This window comes from Tupaia chinensis, unplaced genomic scaffold (assembly GCF_000334495.1).
Source record: "Tupaia chinensis unplaced genomic scaffold, TupChi_1.0 Scaffold000528_1, whole genome shotgun sequence".
Classification (NCBI taxonomy): domain Eukaryota; kingdom Metazoa; phylum Chordata; class Mammalia; order Scandentia; family Tupaiidae; genus Tupaia; species Tupaia belangeri.
The window spans coordinates 6271008-6290363 of NW_006160041.1; the positions used below are offsets into that span (position 1 = coordinate 6271008).

At 41.7% G+C, this 19356-nt stretch overlaps 1 protein-coding gene across 2 annotated transcripts in view; it reads right to left on the reverse strand.

Annotated features, from left to right (window-relative positions):
• Nucleotides 1-19356, reverse strand: part of STON2 (stonin 2) — a 130283-nt gene that overhangs the window by 58751 nt on the left and 52176 nt on the right. Inside the window, exon 4 of one of the 2 annotated variants that reach the window (XM_014591076.1) lies at nt 1582-1758. The exons of the other annotated variant lie outside the window; for it this stretch is intronic. Within the exon in view, the coding sequence (XP_014446562.1) occupies nt 1582-1758 (177 nt within the window). The remainder of the gene's footprint in view (nt 1-1581; nt 1759-19356) is intronic. 2 annotated transcript variants of the gene reach the window in all.

Here is a 19356-nt window from a genome sequence, read left to right on the forward strand (position 1 = left end):
ATGATCTGTCTGATGGGGCCGCAGTCAATCTCTGCTTTTGATTAACTAGCCAAGGGGAACCCAAAGTTGTAATGCAAGCTACTGGCATTATCACCACAGGAGCACTGATGATGACAGTGATGAGGAACTACTGGTTGCTCGTCAGCAGTGGACACACTGTGCTTTCCTGAAACTTCGAAGAGGGCATGTACTCTAAGAAGGGGGTTTTCCCTCGCCTGTACCCCTCCCACACTCGCTCACAGCTGGCTACACACCCAGTTTCTATATGCCAGCAAGCACATCAGTGTACACAAGTGCCATGCCACTACATTATTTTCTTAGGGTTGCTCTTCATTGTTACTCTAGAAATGTTAAGTACAGACGACTATGGTCCTTAGAGAATCCCTAAGCTGCCTGCAGAGAGGAGCCCCAAATGAACTTGGGTTGCATTTGCAGGGACACCTGGGCACGAGTCAAACATGTATGTGTCATGGTAGTGCTTCTGGTTCGGGCCAACTCCTGTTGCAGTTTCCTACGCCACTCTTCCTATAAACAAACCCCTTGGCTCAGCATCTTCACACACTAATGTGATCACGATGTAATTCCTCAGGGCTGTTAAAAGCACAGGGCTGTTTCAACCACACTATAGCTGTGTAGTCTCAAATTAACTTTACACATCACCTTATCTTTCCTACATCTCATTTCTTGAAATCTTCCCAGGTATTAAAGTTTGGGCAAGGCCAGGAACCAGAGGAAGCAATTTTATTCCTTTGCATGCCAGTGCACTCTACAGCTAGTGTTTAGAATAAATATTTGAAACCCAGAAGCCTGTTAACAATGCAGCACTTGATTAGTCTGAATTACTCTCTCACCCACAGCAATGGGGGAGAAGCCTTGGCACCAGCCCCAAACCAAAAAACCTGCTTCCCAGCCTCCGCTGTTTGCCCGCTGACTGTGGCCTCAAAGAATTCTCAACAGGCTATACAAAGATCTCAGTTTGTTCTCTCACATACCACATGAACCCCACATTGAACATCAGGCTGTTTCCACCCCAGAACATCACAGATTGAATTCAATCCTTCCATGTGAACATATATTTAATTAGAACTACTTATCTCTTAACTCTTTTCTCAAACTCCACCTCTGGCATCTCACATTCAACACTGAAACCCTTTAAATAGACTTTCTGTTTGTTTTGTTCTGAGGTGAAAACATCTTGTCTGTAAGAATTAAGCAACATTTCAATTAGTCAGCAGTGCGTGTATGAATGTCCACAATTTTTAGGACGTTTTCTTCCTCCACACCAATTTGGTAAGTAGTTGTTTTTGTTTTGCTATATGGTCTTAAGGGTAAATTGAACTAACCAGAGACAATCAGTATGTTAAGTTTGGTTCCAAGGCCAGACTATCCGGTTACAAGTTTTAATAAACCCTGCTGGGAAAAGACATTTCTTTGTCTTGGGACCACCTAGCAGCACTAACAAGCCAGACAAACAAAACACCTTCAATCTTTCAAACTCTCCCACCCAAACACAATGGAAAAGAAAAGCCAACATGGAAGCAAATACAATGAATGAAGTGGACCTGCTGCGGGCAGCCTTACCATCGGGAGCGGGAGCCGAGGCGCCCTCCAGACTTTGGCCGGTGCCCTGGCTCCTCCAGGGGTGGGGTGCGGGAGGCGAGGGGTCCAGGCGGTGGGTGTGGGTGCAGGTGTGCTCCTTGCATGCTTGAACAGGACTCACCACCGTCTGCCTGCCTGTCTGCCACTCAGTCCTCTCGTCTGGGTGGGAAGGGCCAAGACGGAAAAAAATGTGCAGGTTACTCACTGGCCTTCCCCGACAGACACACCCAGGAGGAGGGAGAGGTGAGGCGCAGACAGGGAGATTCTTCAGAGGCCTGAGATCGGGCTTCTCATTCCTTTGTTATTACTTCCTGAACTTTAAGCTCAGTGTGCGTGGGCAGGGGTACTTAGGAGGCTAGGAACACTTGGGTCCTTCGATTCCAACAGCGCAGTGCAAAGGTCACTTTGCAAGGGGAATGATTTCGCACAGGTTCTTTTCCATTTGACCTTGAAATTTAGTTTTATCTGCTACATCAGCCTGTTAAGACTGATGTAGGAGATGAGAACGAAGGGTTGTGCTGAGGCAGGATCCGGATGAGCCCGGAGCAAGCAAACGTGGACGTGATTTAGACAATGCATTTGTAGAGTCTTAACTTTCAGATGCGATCTTAGAGAAACAGGATTCTTAGTCTCTCTGGACCTGTGACCTTCACCTTGTACAAGAGGCACATTCTTGAAATAGGCATCTGTACGTCAAGATTTTAGAAATGTATTCACATTGTAAATGCAAGAGCTTGTTACCATCACCTGGCCTTTGATAAATCCTGAAATGAAGCCTTTCACAAAGGAAGAGATCCTTTAGTCATTGGTCTGTTTGGGTCCCTGTGGGGGTTTATTAGCAAAGGCACAAATACAATGTAAGTCTTGGAGCTCAGGATAAGAAGGGAACTAACACCAGTATAGCCTACACACCAGGTACTTACCTTATTTAATTCTGAAAATGCCATTATGAGAAGGGTATCTTTCTTCCTTGGTCACATGAGACCCAGATGTTAGGTAACTTGGCTGAGTTCAGTCAGCTAGGGAATGAAAGACCCAAGATCTGGACCCAGGTATGCCTGAATTAAAGACCTTGTATTGTCCCACAAAACTGGCAGGAATGTGTCCTACCATTGCTGAATATTCACACTCACTTTTCTTCCACTTGCAGTTGGCTTAAGGCCAGGTGACCTTTCTTTCTTTCTTTTTTTTTTTTTTTTCAGTTTTTCTTATACAGTGCATGGAGGGGCTTGAGCGGGGATTGAGAAATCATCCTCTTTTTTTTTTTTTTTTCTTATACAGTGCACGGAGGGGCTTGAGCGGGGATGGAAAAATAATCCTACCTTGGGGGGATGACCATGCCACAATCCCTTCTCTCCCACTCTCCTTTGGGATGTTGGACACACATGCTAAGTGCATGGAGTGATTTCCAAATCGATGTATCTGGGACTTGAATTCTGGTCAGCCATGTGGGAGTCCAGCACCTTAGCCACCACATCACCTGCTAGCCCAGGTCACCTTTTCTTAAACGTCTATAGCTTTTCCAAAACTCATATGCCATGGCATATAATACTGTAGGATATTAACAGGTACACTAAAAATGAAAAAAATAAAAAGTACTATACAGGTTGCTTTACTGTAGTCTCTCATGTTCTTAATATGCTAACATACATTGTTATTCTCCAAGTGCTATTGGTCTTCAGAAAAGTCATGACGTGTTTTTCTATGTTTTTTCTATGATGACCCAATATTATTATCCCCAGTTTACAGATTCAGAGAGCCATGTCAGAGTGCATACCCCACACATAAGAAGGACACAATAAATGCTTGAAGTTGTGGTATTAATGGAGTAAACATGGTATCAACAGCCCTATCTTTGCCATGGCGTGTTCCTGAAAGGGGCATGCTAAAGTGGAACTGCTCATTTTCCTTTAGAACAACGTTCTAATTGGGAGTCCTGTTTCAAGACCTCAAGTTGGTTTTCTATAAATTCCAGATACAATCAATAAAATCTTATAAAAACAAAACTATAATAACAAATCTATAATAATGCTCTTTTATGATAGGGACACCTGCATGTGCACAGGGGTGAGTGGGAGAAAGTGAAAGCACATTCAACAGGGTCTTGTCATGCTATGACCCTTTTTCCCCTAGACGCCAGCGAATGCATGTCCAGTGTGTTTTAAGGCTGACCCAGGGATCTAAGCTCACAGTTGGCTATGTGACTTCCAGCCTTGCAGAACACTTGTGCCATAGCTGGGCCTCATAATTTTTGAAAAATAGTAAAATCATGTTCCATGGCTCAGTTTCGTTTCTTTTCTTTTCTTTTCTTTTCTTTTCTTTTCTTTTCTTTTCTTTTCTTTTTTTAAGTTTTTTTGCTATAGGGCACATGCACTCACCAGAGAGCAAGAGATATGGAGAGGGCAAGTGGGAAATCACCCTCCACCCCGGGGGAATGGCCACGCTGCAATCCCTTCTCCTCTAGTCTCTTTTTGGGATTCTGGGCCTGTATGCACATGTGCCCAGCACAATTTTCAAGTTGCCAAGACCAGGATTCAGATGGCAGTCAGCCATGTGGGAGTCCAGTGCTTTAACCACCAGGCCACCTGCTGTCCCCCACATGACTCAGATTTTAAGAGACTGACTCATACAACTCCCTTTTACTGATGAAGGAAATACTATCTAGGCGATTGTATGGGTGTTCTCTAAGAGGTATGTGTTACTACACTGTCTTAGTAATTAAATGATTAAAAAAATATGCACACATTTGAACCTGGTATTATGCGGGGGACTCCCAACATATTCTATAGTGCATGCAAAGAACACACTGTATCATAAATCTGACATAATGTTAACATACTAATTAAAACAAGCACTACATATTTAATGAGCAATAGCTTTCCCTGCTTGCCTATTTAGATTTTGAAAGGTCATTTGAGGGCTGATTTGGGGGACTCATTTCTTAGAAAAACCGTCTCAGGCTAATGTGAATCAATACCTTATTTCCTTGGTGTATTTTCCTGTAAGAACTAGAGGCCTTCAAAATCAGTCCACTGGGTCTCTCCATCCCAACAGAGTTGCAGAAGTGTCTCCACAGACTGAGACATTACTGAGGACCTTAGCTTGGTGTGGAGGCAGTGCCGAGACCCGATCCTACAGCAAGATCTCCTCTCTCTTCCTCTTTCCCCCTCTTTTTTTTCCTTCTTGCTCTTGGCCCACCTTTCCAAGCAAGAAAAGCCTTAGAGATGAAGTCATAAGGTAGACTGAGAGAAAAGAAGAACTCTTACTCCTTTAACATGGTTAGAGTTCAGTGGGTACTATGCATTTTACTCCAAGAGTTAAAAGTGTGGGGAGGGAGACACTAATTCCTTCTCTCCTCCAGCACTGACTCCTACCCTAATATTAGACTATCACTTTCAGCACAGGGCCTAACATAGAGTAGGAGCTTGTTTGTTTGTAATGCTTGTTATTGTCCCATACCCTGCCCTCTAAAATTTAGTGTGTTTTGTTTTTCTTTTAGCTATTTGCCATTGGGTGCATGTGCTGGCCAGAGACAGACAGAGAGAGGGGAAGTGAGAAATCACTCCTCCCTAGAGGGGACGGCCATGCCACAATCTCTTCTCCTCCTTTCTCCTCTTAAGATTCTGAGCATGCCACCTGCTCTAGAACTATTTTTAAACATTTTGCTGAGGATATTTTCAAATGTACTTTAAAGTGAGGAGAAGGATGTGAGAAATATCCATGTACATCATCAACTTCAACAATGATAATTCATGGGACCAGCAGCTAGCATAATGGCTATGTCCCTGAACTTCCATGTAGTAAACCGAGGTTCAAGTCCCGGACCTGGTGGCTTAAACTCACACTGGGCGCATGTGCATGTGTGCCCAAGATCCCAAGAGGAGAATGGAGGAGAAGGGATTGCGGGGTGGCCATCCCCCCGGGGGGTGATTTCTTGCTTTCTATCTCTCTGCCTCTCTCTGTCTTTCTGGCAAGTGCACGCACCCTATAGCAAAAAAACCTCTCCAAAAAAAAAAAGAAAACAATGATAATTCATTAAAATCTTACCTATATTCCCACCAGAGGGGTGACAGAATTTGGTCTCTAGAGTTTACTTAAAAAAAAAAAATCACTGAAAAATGGACAGATTGATAAGTAAAAAAGGTTTACAGATTAACTTACTACATATGTGCATAAGGGCACTGACAAAGGCTGCTGAAGGAAAGTCCAGTTGGCTGGCGGTTTTATACCACACAGGACAGGGGTGGGCTGGAGTTAAATTAGTTTACTTGGAAGGGGGGAACAGCAGTTAGTGTAACGGCTATGTAGCTGGACTCCTATGTAGTCGACCGCGGTTCGCGTCCCAGACCCGATGGCTTAAAACTCACACCGGGTGCGGGTGCGTGCGTGCCCAAGATCCTGAGAGGAGAACGGAGGAGAAGGGATTGCGGTGTGGCCATCCCCCCTGGGGGGTGATTTCTCACCTTCTGTCTCTATGTCTCTCTCTGTCTGTCTGGTGAGCGTATGCGCCCTATAGCAAAAAAACTCTAAAAAAAAAAAAGAAATGGGGAAGGGGAGAATGCTGTCTTCCTGAGCCAGTTGTCACATCTCTAATCTTCCTGTTCTAAGAAAGGTGAGAGGGTAGGATGAGAAAAGCCTCCCTGCACCTGCTGCTTACTTTACAGATGAAAATAAGTGTAAATTTGTTTTACAAGGCCAGAAAGTTGGGGCCAGTAGGTAGCACGGTTGTTAGGTTGTTAAGGTGGCTAGATCCCACCTGTCTAACCGGGTGGCTTGAGTGTCAGACCCTACAACTTGAAAAACACACCAGGCATGTGTATATGCATGCCCAAAACCTCAAATCCCAAAAGGAATTTTCTGAAAAACACACCAGGCATGTGTATATGCATGACCAAAACCTCAAATCCCAAGAGGAATTTTCTTCTCTCCCATTGTCTCTCTCTCTGGTCAACTTAAAATAATAATAATAATGATATTAATGACAATGAATAAAATTAAATAAAATAATTATTTTAAAAATCCTTGGCATTCCTTGGCTTGAGGTAACCTAACTTCTATCTTTGCTTCCATCTTCACATGGTCTTCTTCTCTGAATATCTTTATGTCTTTTTTTAAAGAATTATTTATTTAATTTTATGTATTATTTTTAAAAATTTGCTATAGGGCACATACACTCACCAGAGAGAGAAAGTGAGAAAGCAGCCTCCAGATCTGGACTCAAACTGCAGTTGCCTATGTTAGAGAGTCCAGCACCTTAACCACTATGCCACCTGCTGGCTTCATGTGTCTTAAGAAGACATCAGTGATGAGGCAAGAAGGAGACAATCAAGGTGGGAAAAAAGCAAAACATTTAATGGACACAAAAATGGAAAATTATCTGTTGGTAATAATGTATATGGTAATATCACATTAGTTACTGGACTAACATGCAGTATACTCTTGCTGTAAGGATGTACAGTAATTAAATGTAAAAAAAATAAGAACAAATTGTTTAAAGTCACCAACGATTGGGTTTAGGGCCCACCCTAATCCAGTATGACTTCATATTAATTTGATTACATGTTAAAGACACTACTTTCAAATAAGGTCACATTCACAGTTTAGACTTCCACCTATCTTTTAGGGAACATGGTTCAACCTACTGCACTAGGCGAACTCTCAGTCAGTGCGCCTCAGGCAAAGATACTACTTTCAAATAAGGTCACATTCACAGCTTCTGGGTTTAGACTTCCACCTATCTTTTAGGGAACATGGTTCAACCTACTACACTAGGCGAACTCTCAGTGTGCCTCAGGCCAAGACAAAGGTAATAGCAGCACTGATAAATCCTCCTTCTGGAGAAAATGTCTTTTGACATCTCTGATAATATAATTGATCCTACTCCTCTGGCTTTCTGTGATCCTCCAGGTTACCAAGTATACTTACTTTCAAATTAGCCAACTGGGATATTGAACCTGGGAGCAGATGAAGCCTTCCTAGTACTATATCCAACTAAGTAAGAAGTTCATGAGTAGACACTTGGTTTTGTTCACTTCTATATGCCCAGCACCTTGAAATATCAAACCCATCTCCAGTTTGAAACAAAGTATAGCCAATCATCCTTTATTTACCCAGCATTTATTGAGTAACTGCTGTTTGCCTGGTACAGTGCTAGGTGTGGACGAGACAATGGTGAAACAAGGAGTGTCTACGAAGTATTAAGCATCGACTATTTGTCAAACACTGAAGCGCTCTCTTTGCATACCTGATCGTGAAGTTTCACAAGGAATGCCAAGGATCGTCTATAACTACTAGAGCCCTACCATACATTCATTCTGTAGATCTAGCTTCCAGGACTGTGGGAGAACACATTTCTGTTTTTTCAAGCTACCCAGTCTATGGTAATTTGTTACAGCAGCCCTGAGAAACTAAAACATTCAGTGAACTCAGATCAAAGGTATGGTTCATCCAGCCCACTTATGCCTTAAACTATTTAGTGGGAAAAGGAAGGGTGGGGAGAATCCTAGACAGGAGAACCTGAATCAGCTTAATTTGTCTTACATTGACTGGGCCCAAGGCCGACTCTTCAAAGCTGTACAAGTACCAGCAGGTAAGCCTGCTTTACATGAAAAGCAGGTGGGCAGAAGCCACACAACTTGTTGGCACTGATACCTTGGGAATGAGAGTTGTTTTATAGCAATAGGCAGTAGGGAAATATTAAGACTGTCCAGGCATGGAGGGAGAAGTATGCTCTCCATGTTTCCCATAGCTCAGGACGGTTCTATGGTCTGATACACTTGCAGGTGGATGCTCCTGAGCACTCCCCGGGTTGCCTGACCACGTTCAGCTCCAGCATGCCACCACCCCCTATCGGCACTGGGAGGGCACAGTAGAGAACCTGGCATGGGTTTGGCACCCTTTACAAGGTCATTATGGCACCTTTTACAAAGTCATTATGTGGATATTCCTCATAGCAAAAAATGGTGGTGCCCTTCACAGACATTCACTGAACTCCTTGAGTGCCAGGCACTGAGTTAAACACTAGAGAGACTAGAGTGAGCCACAGTCTTTGATGAATGAGTTGTTAGGGCTGTGGGATCAGAAATGGAGGTCTCTTTTTTTCTTAAAACATCTTTTGGGGCTGAGCCCAGCCCCAAAAGTGGTTAAGCCCAGCCAGAACTCACATGGCTAACCACAGTTGAATCCCAGCCCCAGTGACTTGGAAAAGATGCCAAATGCGAATATATGCAAGTCCCAAATCCCAACAGTTTGCAGAACTAGAGAAGAAGGGAATGACCATGATCCCTTGGAAGGTGTTTCATACTAACACCTCCCCCGACAGCTCTCTCTGGCAAGTGTATGTGCCATCGGACAAGGGATTATGTTTTTGATGTTATAATGAAATGGATTAAAATTTAAAAATAATTTTTGGATAGTTTATTTCTTCCATGAGAGAGACAGAGACAGAAAGGCAGGAACTCCCCACAGGGCCTTCAAGCCACAATCCCACCCCCTGGCTTCAGCTAGCCAGGATCACCTGGCATGCTCGCACTGGTGTGTACAGCAAGATATTCCCCTATAGCTGCAACATCATAGAGTGTTGCGTACTGCTGTGCTACTGCTGGCCATTTGATCTAATTTTTAAGAAAAGAAGTGGGAAAATTTGCCATAGGTATTTATTAAAAATACATATTTTAGGGACCAGCAGATGGGTAGTGGTTATATCACTGGACTCCCAAGTAGTCGACTGCGATTCGAATCCTGGACCTGGTGGCTTAAAACTCATGTCAGGTGCTTGTGCATGCATGCCCAAGATCCTGAGAGGAGAGAGAACAGAGGAGAAGGGATTGTGGCGTGACTATCCCCCCACCCCCCACACTGAGTAGTGATTTCTTGCTTTCTATCTCTGTGTCTCTCTGGAGAGCGCACATATCTATTGCAAAAATCTCTCTCTTTAAAAAAAATAAAAATTTTATATATATGTATATATATAATGTGTGTGTATATACATATACACATATATATATATATAAAGCAACATATATATATTTAAATCTCTCTTTTAAAAAAATATATATATTACAACATATATATTTTACGATATTGCACAATTGTGCCACAAGGCATAGTACTAGGTCCTAGGAGGCAGCGTCTGCCCTGAAATTCACTCTGGCCTACACCGCACTCTAACTCTGGGTCTAAAGCACACGAGTTAGCACTTAATTGGTGGCTAATTATTTCAGGTGTGCTAGTTTTATTTTCCCAGCTTACCTCCCCCAGGGCAGGAACTACTTCCTTTTACACCATCTGTTAGTAGCAACTCACAAGCCCACCATGCCCAGGAGTAACTGCCTCGAAGGCAGGACTGTACACTTCTCTCTACCTTTCTGGAACACAAGCCACAACAAGCTGCCTTCTGATTGTGTCAGGGCGAGGGAGGAAGGAAGAAAGACCATGACTAAGAGTTTTGCTCACATTTGGGGGCTGCTTAACCATTTCCTATTGGTTCATCTTATAATGGCATCACCAAGGCCATAGGGCAGGACATGCAGGTAGGACGAAGGGATCTGGCTATGAATCAGAAGCACTTGGGAAACAGGCGTGTGTGTGTGTATGTGTGTGCGTATGTGTGTGTGCACTTGTACATGCACTGGCATGTGTACAATACCTTAAGGCTAAAGCTACGAAACTTTTTCTTTTTTTAATCTCCGGAGGACAATTGCTGCAGCTAGGCTACGTTTTTCACAGAGAGAGACAGAGAGATAGAGAGGCAAAGCAACCCCCAATGGGGTGTGGTCATACCACAATCCCTCCTCCTCCATTTCTACAAACTGTCAGAATTTGGGACACACACACACACATACGTGCACTCAGCATCTTTTTCAAGCCACTGGGGAGAATGGGGGAGAAGGAATTGTAGTGTGACCATCCCTTTAAACCATGGGCAGTCATGTAGAATCAGATTCCCTTAACCACTAGGCTATGGGGCTGGTCCCTACCAAAGCTTCTCTTAGGAAGAGAGAAAACCCAGGCTTTCTCAGTGACTTCTAGAATTTACTGTTCCCTTCGGACTGCCACAGATGTTTCAGGCTCTTGCTGGAATCAGGGAGTCTTCAGCCCTGTGTGTGTCTGTAAATGTGGACGGGAGTATTACGTGCCAGGCCCTGTGCTGAGTTCTCTACACTCTCTCTTTTCTTTATTAAATGCAGAGGCTCCACCAAGTAGTACTAAACCCATTTCATTGGTTGGGAAACTGCCTAGAAAGGGCAGAACTGGGATTGGACCCACATCTCGGTGACTGGCACAAATATTTCTGCAGGACCTCAGTTCCCTCAGTTCAATACTATTGGGAGGGCGAGGAGAAGTCATGGAATCAAGCAAAATTGTTACTCCCTAGGCATTTTCCCCATACCTCTTCTACTGCCCCTCACTATAAGCAATGAGCTTTGACGGGACACTTCAATCACTCCACAAAGATGGCCTCTACCAAACCCAGTGTTGGGGAAAGGAAAATGAGAGAGCCCATTAAAGTCGCTGAACCAGGGCTGAAAGCTACATTCTCTTTCTTGTCCATGCAGAGCAGCTAATTGAGGTTACAACCATAGAAACCAAACAAAAGGCTCTGAGAGGCCCACACATTCTAGCCTAATTGCTGTCAACCATTGTGGGAAGGGCAAGAGGGAGTCCCCCCCCCCCACACACACACACACAGCCCACGATTCCTCAACAGTTTAATGAAGATTCAGCCTGTCATCTTCCCAGGGAACAAACTCCATGGCTTCTGAGAGAGGCTCATTTTTATTCTCGAACTAAACAGTGGCTCCTCCTTTGAGGCTCGGAAGTCAGCAATAAAATGGGTCATAAACATTTACAGGGGAATAGCCTCCTTAGGATAGGCATCCGTATTTCTCTCAGCCCTGGGCCTGCCAAAATCAAACTCCTGAGGAAGTTCCTCAGTATCATCAGGTGGGAGGGTGGGGAGGACTGGGAGGCCATGGCCCTCGCGCTGTGCTGCTGCCTCAGACGGTGCTCTGCAAGCCAGGTCCTCCCTGGTCTCTGGAAGTCATACATATATTTGCCCAATACCATCTACTAGCAAGTGAGGACAATCAGCTTGCTTTACAGGTTTGGGATAATTCTGAATAACGTCTCATGAATACTTTAAAATGTCCAAGATTCAGGCTAACTCTGTAGCCTAGGAGTTAAGAGAGCCAGATCCTACATGGCCAACTGTGGTTCAAATTCTGGACCCAGTGGCTTGTAAAACATGCTGAGCATGTGTGCATGTATACCCCAAATCCTGACAAGATGGAGAAATAGAGAAAAAAGGACTGTGACATGGCCATGCCGCATCAGGAGGGGCTTTCTCTCTCTCTCTCACTCTCTGGCAAGCATTCAAGTCCTTTGGCAATTAAAAAAAAAAAAAAGTCTTGGGTTAGCCAGTGGTGTGGTTAAGGCAGTTGGATTCTACAGAGCCAACTGCTTGGTTAACCCCGGACGTGGTGGCTTGAAAAATTGACAAATATACTGGTAAGGCCAGCATGGTAGTTATGGTGCTGGGTCCCATGTGGCCAACTCTGTAGTTCAAGTCTCTAACCCAGTGGCTTGAAAAGCACACCAAATGCATGTGTGTACATGCCCAAAATCCCAAGAGGAGAATGGAAGAGAAGGGACTATGGTGTAGCCATTCCTCCTGGGGGATGATTTTTCACTTACCCTCTCTCTCTATCTCTCTCAAGCAAGTGCATATGTCCTATGGCAAAAATCTAATCTCACTTTTCCTCTCTCATGCACCCTATAACTGGGGAAAAAAAAAAAAAAACACATGAAATAGTCCAAGATTCTTTCATATAAATGACAAAAGAAAAAAAAAGTACTTTATATGCATCATAAGCAAAAGCACTATTTTTTAAATATGGCAAAGAAAAACTCACCATTTTCAGGCCAACCAGTGGCATGGTGGTTAAGGTAGTAGATCCCACCCATGACTGAAAGCAATTGCATGGTTCTGGTCCCAGACTCAGTGGCTTTAAAAACACAACAAGCCTGTGTGCGTGTGTGCCCCAAATCATGAGAGTGGAGAAGGAATTGTGGTGTTGCCATCTCCCTGGGAGGTGATTTCTCACTCTTGGCACCCAACTCCACAAATGCATGTGCCCTATAGCAAAAACTATAAAACAACAACAAAAAAGTAAAACCCAACCATTTTCTTGTTAGACTTATTTTATTTTCACTCTTTAAAATCTCTCTTTTGGGGATAGAAATTCCAGGGATGGAGTCATAATTACTGAGATATTAAAAATATTTTGCTGTTGAGTTTTTTTTTTTTTTTTTTGGAGAGCTTTTTGCTATAGGGCGCATGTGCTTGCCAGAGAGACAGAAAAAGAGACAGAAGGTGAGAAATGACCCCCCAGGGGGAATGGCCATTGCCACAATCCCTTTTCCTCCATTCTTCTCTCGGGATCTTGGGGACACACGCACCCATGTGAGCTTAAGCCACCAGGTCTGGGACTCGAACCACAGTCAGCTACATGGGAGTCTAGTGACATAGCCATTGCACTGACTGCTGGTCCCAACTGTTGAGTTCTATAAGTGAGGTTGAGTATATTACATCTACCTCAGTGCTTTCAGCTTTTTGTCATATTTGGATAAAGAACTAATAAGACAAGCAGACCAATTCTGGAACTGAGGATGTTTAACTCTTTTGAAATAGAGAAGAGGAGATTTGTTTTTTAAGGATCCGAGACACAGCAATAATAATTATTATTATTTTATTGGACGAGTTGACATCCATTAAGCACATTTATTATATTAGTCATTATTCTAAGCGCTTGAAGTACATTTTTTTCATTCAATCTTTAGTGCTATAAAATTGTTACTCTTATTATTCTAAATTTATAGATGAAGAAACTGAAGTTCAGAAAAGTGAAGTGTTTTGTACTAGGTCAAAAAGCTAGTAAGTAGGGACCAGCAGTTAGCGTAATGGCTATGTCACTGGACTCCTACATAGTCGACTGCGGTTTGCGTCCCGGACCCGGTGGCTTAAAACTCATGCCGGGCGTGTGTGCATGTGTGCCCAAGATCCTGAGAGGAGAATGGAGGAGAAGGGATTATGGTGTGGCCATCCCCCCGGGGGTTGATTTCTCGCTTTCTGTCTCTGTCTGTCTGGCGAACGCAGGCGCCCTATAGAGAAAACCTCTCCAAAAAAAAAAAGAAAAAAAAAGCTAGTAAGTAGTAAAGTTGGTATTCCCACTAGCCAGTTAGTGGCCAAAGAACTAGTGAGTAGATTTCAAAGTGACACCTAATTCAAGGTAACAGTGCATGACCATGAAACAGGCTGTCTCTCTAGAGAGCAATTCAAAATGGCAGCGACTATTACAGTGCAAACTTGAATATCACTTAGGACATCAGCAAGTTACTTCCTCATGCCCCTGGTAATGCTCAGTTCTTCATATTCCATTGAGCTACTGGGTATCAATAGCATTTTCTGGTTTGAACGCATTCTGTTACATTTTTGTGAATGGATGTCCACAATCCTGAGAGGAGAATGGAGAAGGGAATGGTAACGTGATCATCCCACCTAGGGTTGGAAGCTTTTTCTTGTTGCTAGGTGAAGAATATCTGTTGTTTTACTTCTCAAGAGATATTTGTTTTTATTTTGTTTTTGGTTTGGGGGACATAGCTGGACTATCACACACGTTGCCATGGAAAAGGCCTGGATCCATGAGGGAAGCAAAAGGAGAGATCTGAAGGGAGAGACAAAGATCTAAGCTGAAGGAAGATTGATTTCAGTCCATGGGTATAGATTCCACAAATTTCATAAATAATATTCTCTAACTAATTATGGGGTCAGTTCTACCAAAATCTATACTAGGAGTTCAGGTCAAATTAAGTAAAGTCATTTGAAAATATCCACACGAGAGGAAGCAGGACCAAAAAGAATATTTTGTTAAGAGCAAAAACTAGGACTGGCTACATAATGCATCAATTAAGGGCTATGCATAGAAAGCCAGATCCCACATATCTAATTACAGTTTGAATCCCAGCCCTGGTGCCTTGAAGAACATGCTGGGTATATGTGCATGCATGCTCCAAATCCTGATGGGATGGAGAAACGGAGAAAGGATTATAGTGTGACCATGCCCCACTGGAGGAACTTTCTCACTCTCTCTCTCTCTCACTGTTGCACTCTTGCTTCTCTCTCTCTGGCAAATTCACATGCCCTCTAGCAATTAAAAAAAATAAAAAACAAAACAAAACAAAATGAGAACTAATAGAGTGTATTAAGGGAAGAGAAAATTTAGAGGTAAGGCAAAGAGACAGATATATATATATATATGTATATATAGATATATATATATATATAGATATATATCTATATATCTATATATAGATATATATCTGGAGTTCCTGAAGAGGCAGTAGTATTAATTCAAGACTTTGATTTTTACTAGGGTTCAGCCACATAGATACGAACGTCTGGTAGGGAGTACCTTGGATTGAGAACTGACCAAAAGGTGTTGGTGTAGGTTGAGGAATCAGGGCATCCTAAGGTGGCTGGTAAAAGTACTGAAGGAAAAAAAACTAATCTTGGGGTCCAGGCTTCATCAAAAGACAAGTGAGGGGACCAGCAGGTGGCGTGGTGGTCAAGGTGCTGGACACTCCCACATGGTGGACCAGGGTTTGTGTCCTGAATCTGAAAGACACCTGGAAGGTGATCTTGATCCAAAGTTTCCTCATGCTGCAGAATAGCTGAGAGAAGGTAATTTGCTGTAAAACCTGGCATCTCCATAATGGTCATGGCTTATAGGTTAACTTGACATCTCATACCTCACTTCATTCCTCAATAAATCCCATGAAGTAGTTAGTTAAGGTGGGTATCATCACCACATTCCAGATGAAAAAATTAAGGCTTAGCGAAGTTAAGTAATTTCCTGAGGTATTATTGCTGCTAAGTGGGAGAGTGGGGTCTCCAGACATGCTCGTCTGGCTCCTAATGCGGTGCTCATTCCACAGCACCATGACTCCAGAGTACTGGGAATATCACCATAGGGAAGATGGGTTTGGAGAAGAATTAAGTCAAGGGTGAAAGTCTAACTATAAGGCAAAGAATCAAGAGAGAATGACTTACTTGGTTCTCAAACATTAAAAAGTTGTATTTAAAATAAAATAAAACATTGTGCTATAACAATATGATGGAACACCACTCATCAATAGAAAGAAATGAATTATTTTTTAAGTTTTGCTAGAGTGTGTGCATTTGCCTGAGAAAGAGAGAGAGAGAGAAATTGCTCCCCCCGGGGGAGGGGGTGGCCATGCTGCAGTCCTCTCACTTCCCTTGTCCTCTTGGGACTTTGGGCATGTACACACATACATCTAGCATATTTTTCAAGCACCTGGTGTGCTTTTCAAGCTACCAGGTCAGGGACAAAACCATGCAGTCAGCCATGTAGAATCTGGCCACCTTAACCTCTGTGCCTCCTTGATATATATTCTTGATACATACAACCACATGTTTGAATCTCAAAATAATTATACTGAGTAAAAGAAGTCAGACAAATTAAGGCATCCACTTCATGATTTCATGTATGTATAATTCTGGAAAATGCAAACTTATTTGTAGTGACAGAAAGCAGAATAGTGAGTGCTTTGGGGGGGGTGGGACAGAGAGAGAAAAAAAAAGATTACAAATGGACAAGAAGAATTTTTTTTGGAAATAACTATTTACTTATTTAATCTTATTTGCTATTATTATTTTTAAATTTGACCATAGAGAGACTGAGCTAGAGGAAGGGAAAGTGAGAAATTAAACCACCAAGTGTGGGACATGAACCATGGTCGGCCACAACCATCATGCCACCTGCTGGTTCTGGGTAAGAGGAATTAATGGGGACAAGTGGATACGTTCATTATCTTGATTACGGTGATGACTTCCCAGGTGTGTACATATGTCAAAACACATCAAACTTTAAAGTGTGGGGAATCATAATGGTTCCACAGATCTTAAACAGGGCCCTTAGAATCACTATGAATAAACACTATAACTTTTGTGACACGGATTTCTCATTTATGTTCTCTTCTTTCAGAGCACAGAGCTAGCATACATTTATTCTAGCCTCTCTGGCAGGGAGATGTGGCCAGGCTCCAAGTCCTGGCCAATAATATGTGCATGTCTATTTTCCACTTAGCATCTGGATGGAGGAGATGCTAAGGACCTACAGTAGCTTGGGTCTTTGAGCTCTGGAGCGCAGGATCCTGACACTAACCTGCACTGACAGTGGCATGAATGAAAAATAAATGAACTGTGAGGAGTCACTAAAATCTTCGAGTTGTTATAGCAGTTAGCCTCCTCAGCAGGATACTATATAAATTATTGAAATACTATTAATATATATCAATCTATAATGTGTAGTACTTTATATAATATAATTATAAATGTGACATGTCATATAATACATACGGTTATATTAATTGGTATAGCAATATCCTTAATACCAATATTAATAGTGGTAGCAGAACAGAGAACAAGTCATTGAAACTTAATAAGCCAGGGCCCAGCAGGTGGCATAGTGGTTAAGGTGGCTGGACTCCTTATTTACTATTATTATTTTAAAATTCAGCTCCATTTGGGAGCCATGTTGGCTACCACATGGCCAACCATAGTTTGAGTCTAGGACCCGGTGACTTGAAAACTGAGCCAAGTTCATATGCGTGCATGCCCAAAATCTCAGAAAGAGAACAGAAGAGAAGGAATGGCCATCCCCCTGAGGGTGGTGATTTGTTGCTTTTCCTCTCACTGTCTCTCTGGTGAGCACATGCACCCTATGGCAAAAAAAAAAAAAAAAACTAAAAAAAAAAAGAATTTGGTGAGTACTCTTCCATTTTCACACCTTTTCATTCATATATGTATTCATAACGTATACATAATGTATATACACATAAATGCTCTAAATTTATGCATAAACAGTATTTACTTTTATGCATTTTATGGTTTTAGACTATTGGGTCATCAGAAAGTCGTGACATGTTTTGCATAGCGAAACAGAAAAATAATTCATGACTTCTGATGACCCAATACTTAGTTATGTGAATACATATTAGATTTAGTTCATTTTGAAAAAGAGCTATATAACATTTTATCTATGTATATTTATACATTGCTTTTGGACATAAGATTGTTTATTTTTCTAAAATTTTATTTTTACTTCTTTCTCTCAAGATAAAGAGGGAGCGGGGAAGGTAGCTTAGACAGAGTCTCATCACACCTCCGTTCTACCCCTGCCTCCCACCAAACTAGGATCACAGGTGCATGTATGATGTGTATGAGGTATGTGCCTGGTGTATGAGGTCAACTGAAGATACAAACTTGGGCTTCCCAAGTTGCCACCACAACTGGGCTGGTTTATAACTTTGTTTTTTTCAATTACAAGTATTGCATGCACACACACACACTTATGTGCTCCTTGAGGTTGCAGCTCCAGGATTGTGGTCACTGGGATATAGGATATGTTTATTTGCAGTTTTCCTAGACGCTACTGATTATATCCCAAGGTGGCTATAATAATTTTCATTCCTTTAGGCCATGCACAAGGATACCATTTTCTCTGAATTCTTGACAACATTTTATAGATTAAAATATTTTGCTAGTGTGATGGGAGAAATAAAATATTCTTATGATTTTAATTTGTATTTCCCTAATGCTAAGAAAGAATTACCATAGTTCATATTTTCATTTGAGTTACTGTTTTGAAAATTACTTGTTCTTTCATTTTGCCCTTTTTATTGTTGTGATTTACTCTTTTTCTCATTTAATAATTGAAGTTCTTTTTTTTTTTTTTGAGGTTTTTGCCTTAGGGTATGTGCACTCAGAGAGAAAGAGAGAGAGAGACAGTGAGAGGAGAAAGCGAGAAATCACCCAGGGGGATGACCATGCCACAATCCCTTCTTCTCCATTCTCATCCAGATATCTTGGACACACAGACACACTCGCGCCCAGCATGAGTTTCAAGCCAGTGAGTCCAGGACTTGAACTGTGCTTGGCTATGTGGGAGTCTAGTAATGTAAACACCGTGCCTTCTGCTGACCCCCTATTAATTGAAGTTCTTTATATACCCAGGGTACTATTTCTTTGGCTAATACATTGCAAATATCTTCCACTTTCTGACTAATATTTTAACTTTATAATTAAAAATATTCAAAATTTAAAATTAAGTGTTCTTCATGTGTCTTATTCATTTAATCAAGTCTAATATCATAAATATATTGCCCAAACATTTTAGAGGATTTTTAAAATCATGTATAATAATTAACATACCCAGAATTGATTTTTGTTTATATTGTAAAATAGTAAATTTAGTTTTCTTTTCCTTGGGATGGTCACTTTTTCTAACATAATTTATTATAAATGCTATCTTATACTCATTGATTCACATACCACATATATCATGAGCCATCTTCTTCTATATTTATATGTCAGTTTCTGGGCTCTTTGTCTCAGCCTATTGACTTATTTGACAATTATAGCATCAATACTGTGCTTTTTAGTTGGTATTACTCTATATTTCATGTACGAGAATGCTTTTTTCAATTTCGTCTTATTTAATTTACTTATATATGAAGTTTAGAATCGGTTTAAGTTGCAAATATCATTGCAATTTTAATTAATAAATGGAGTTGCATTAATTTTGAATATACTTCAGGAGAAGGCATTTCTACTATGCTGAGTCCTCCCAGTTATTCATGTCTTTACAGCTTTCAAAATATTGATAATTTTATGTG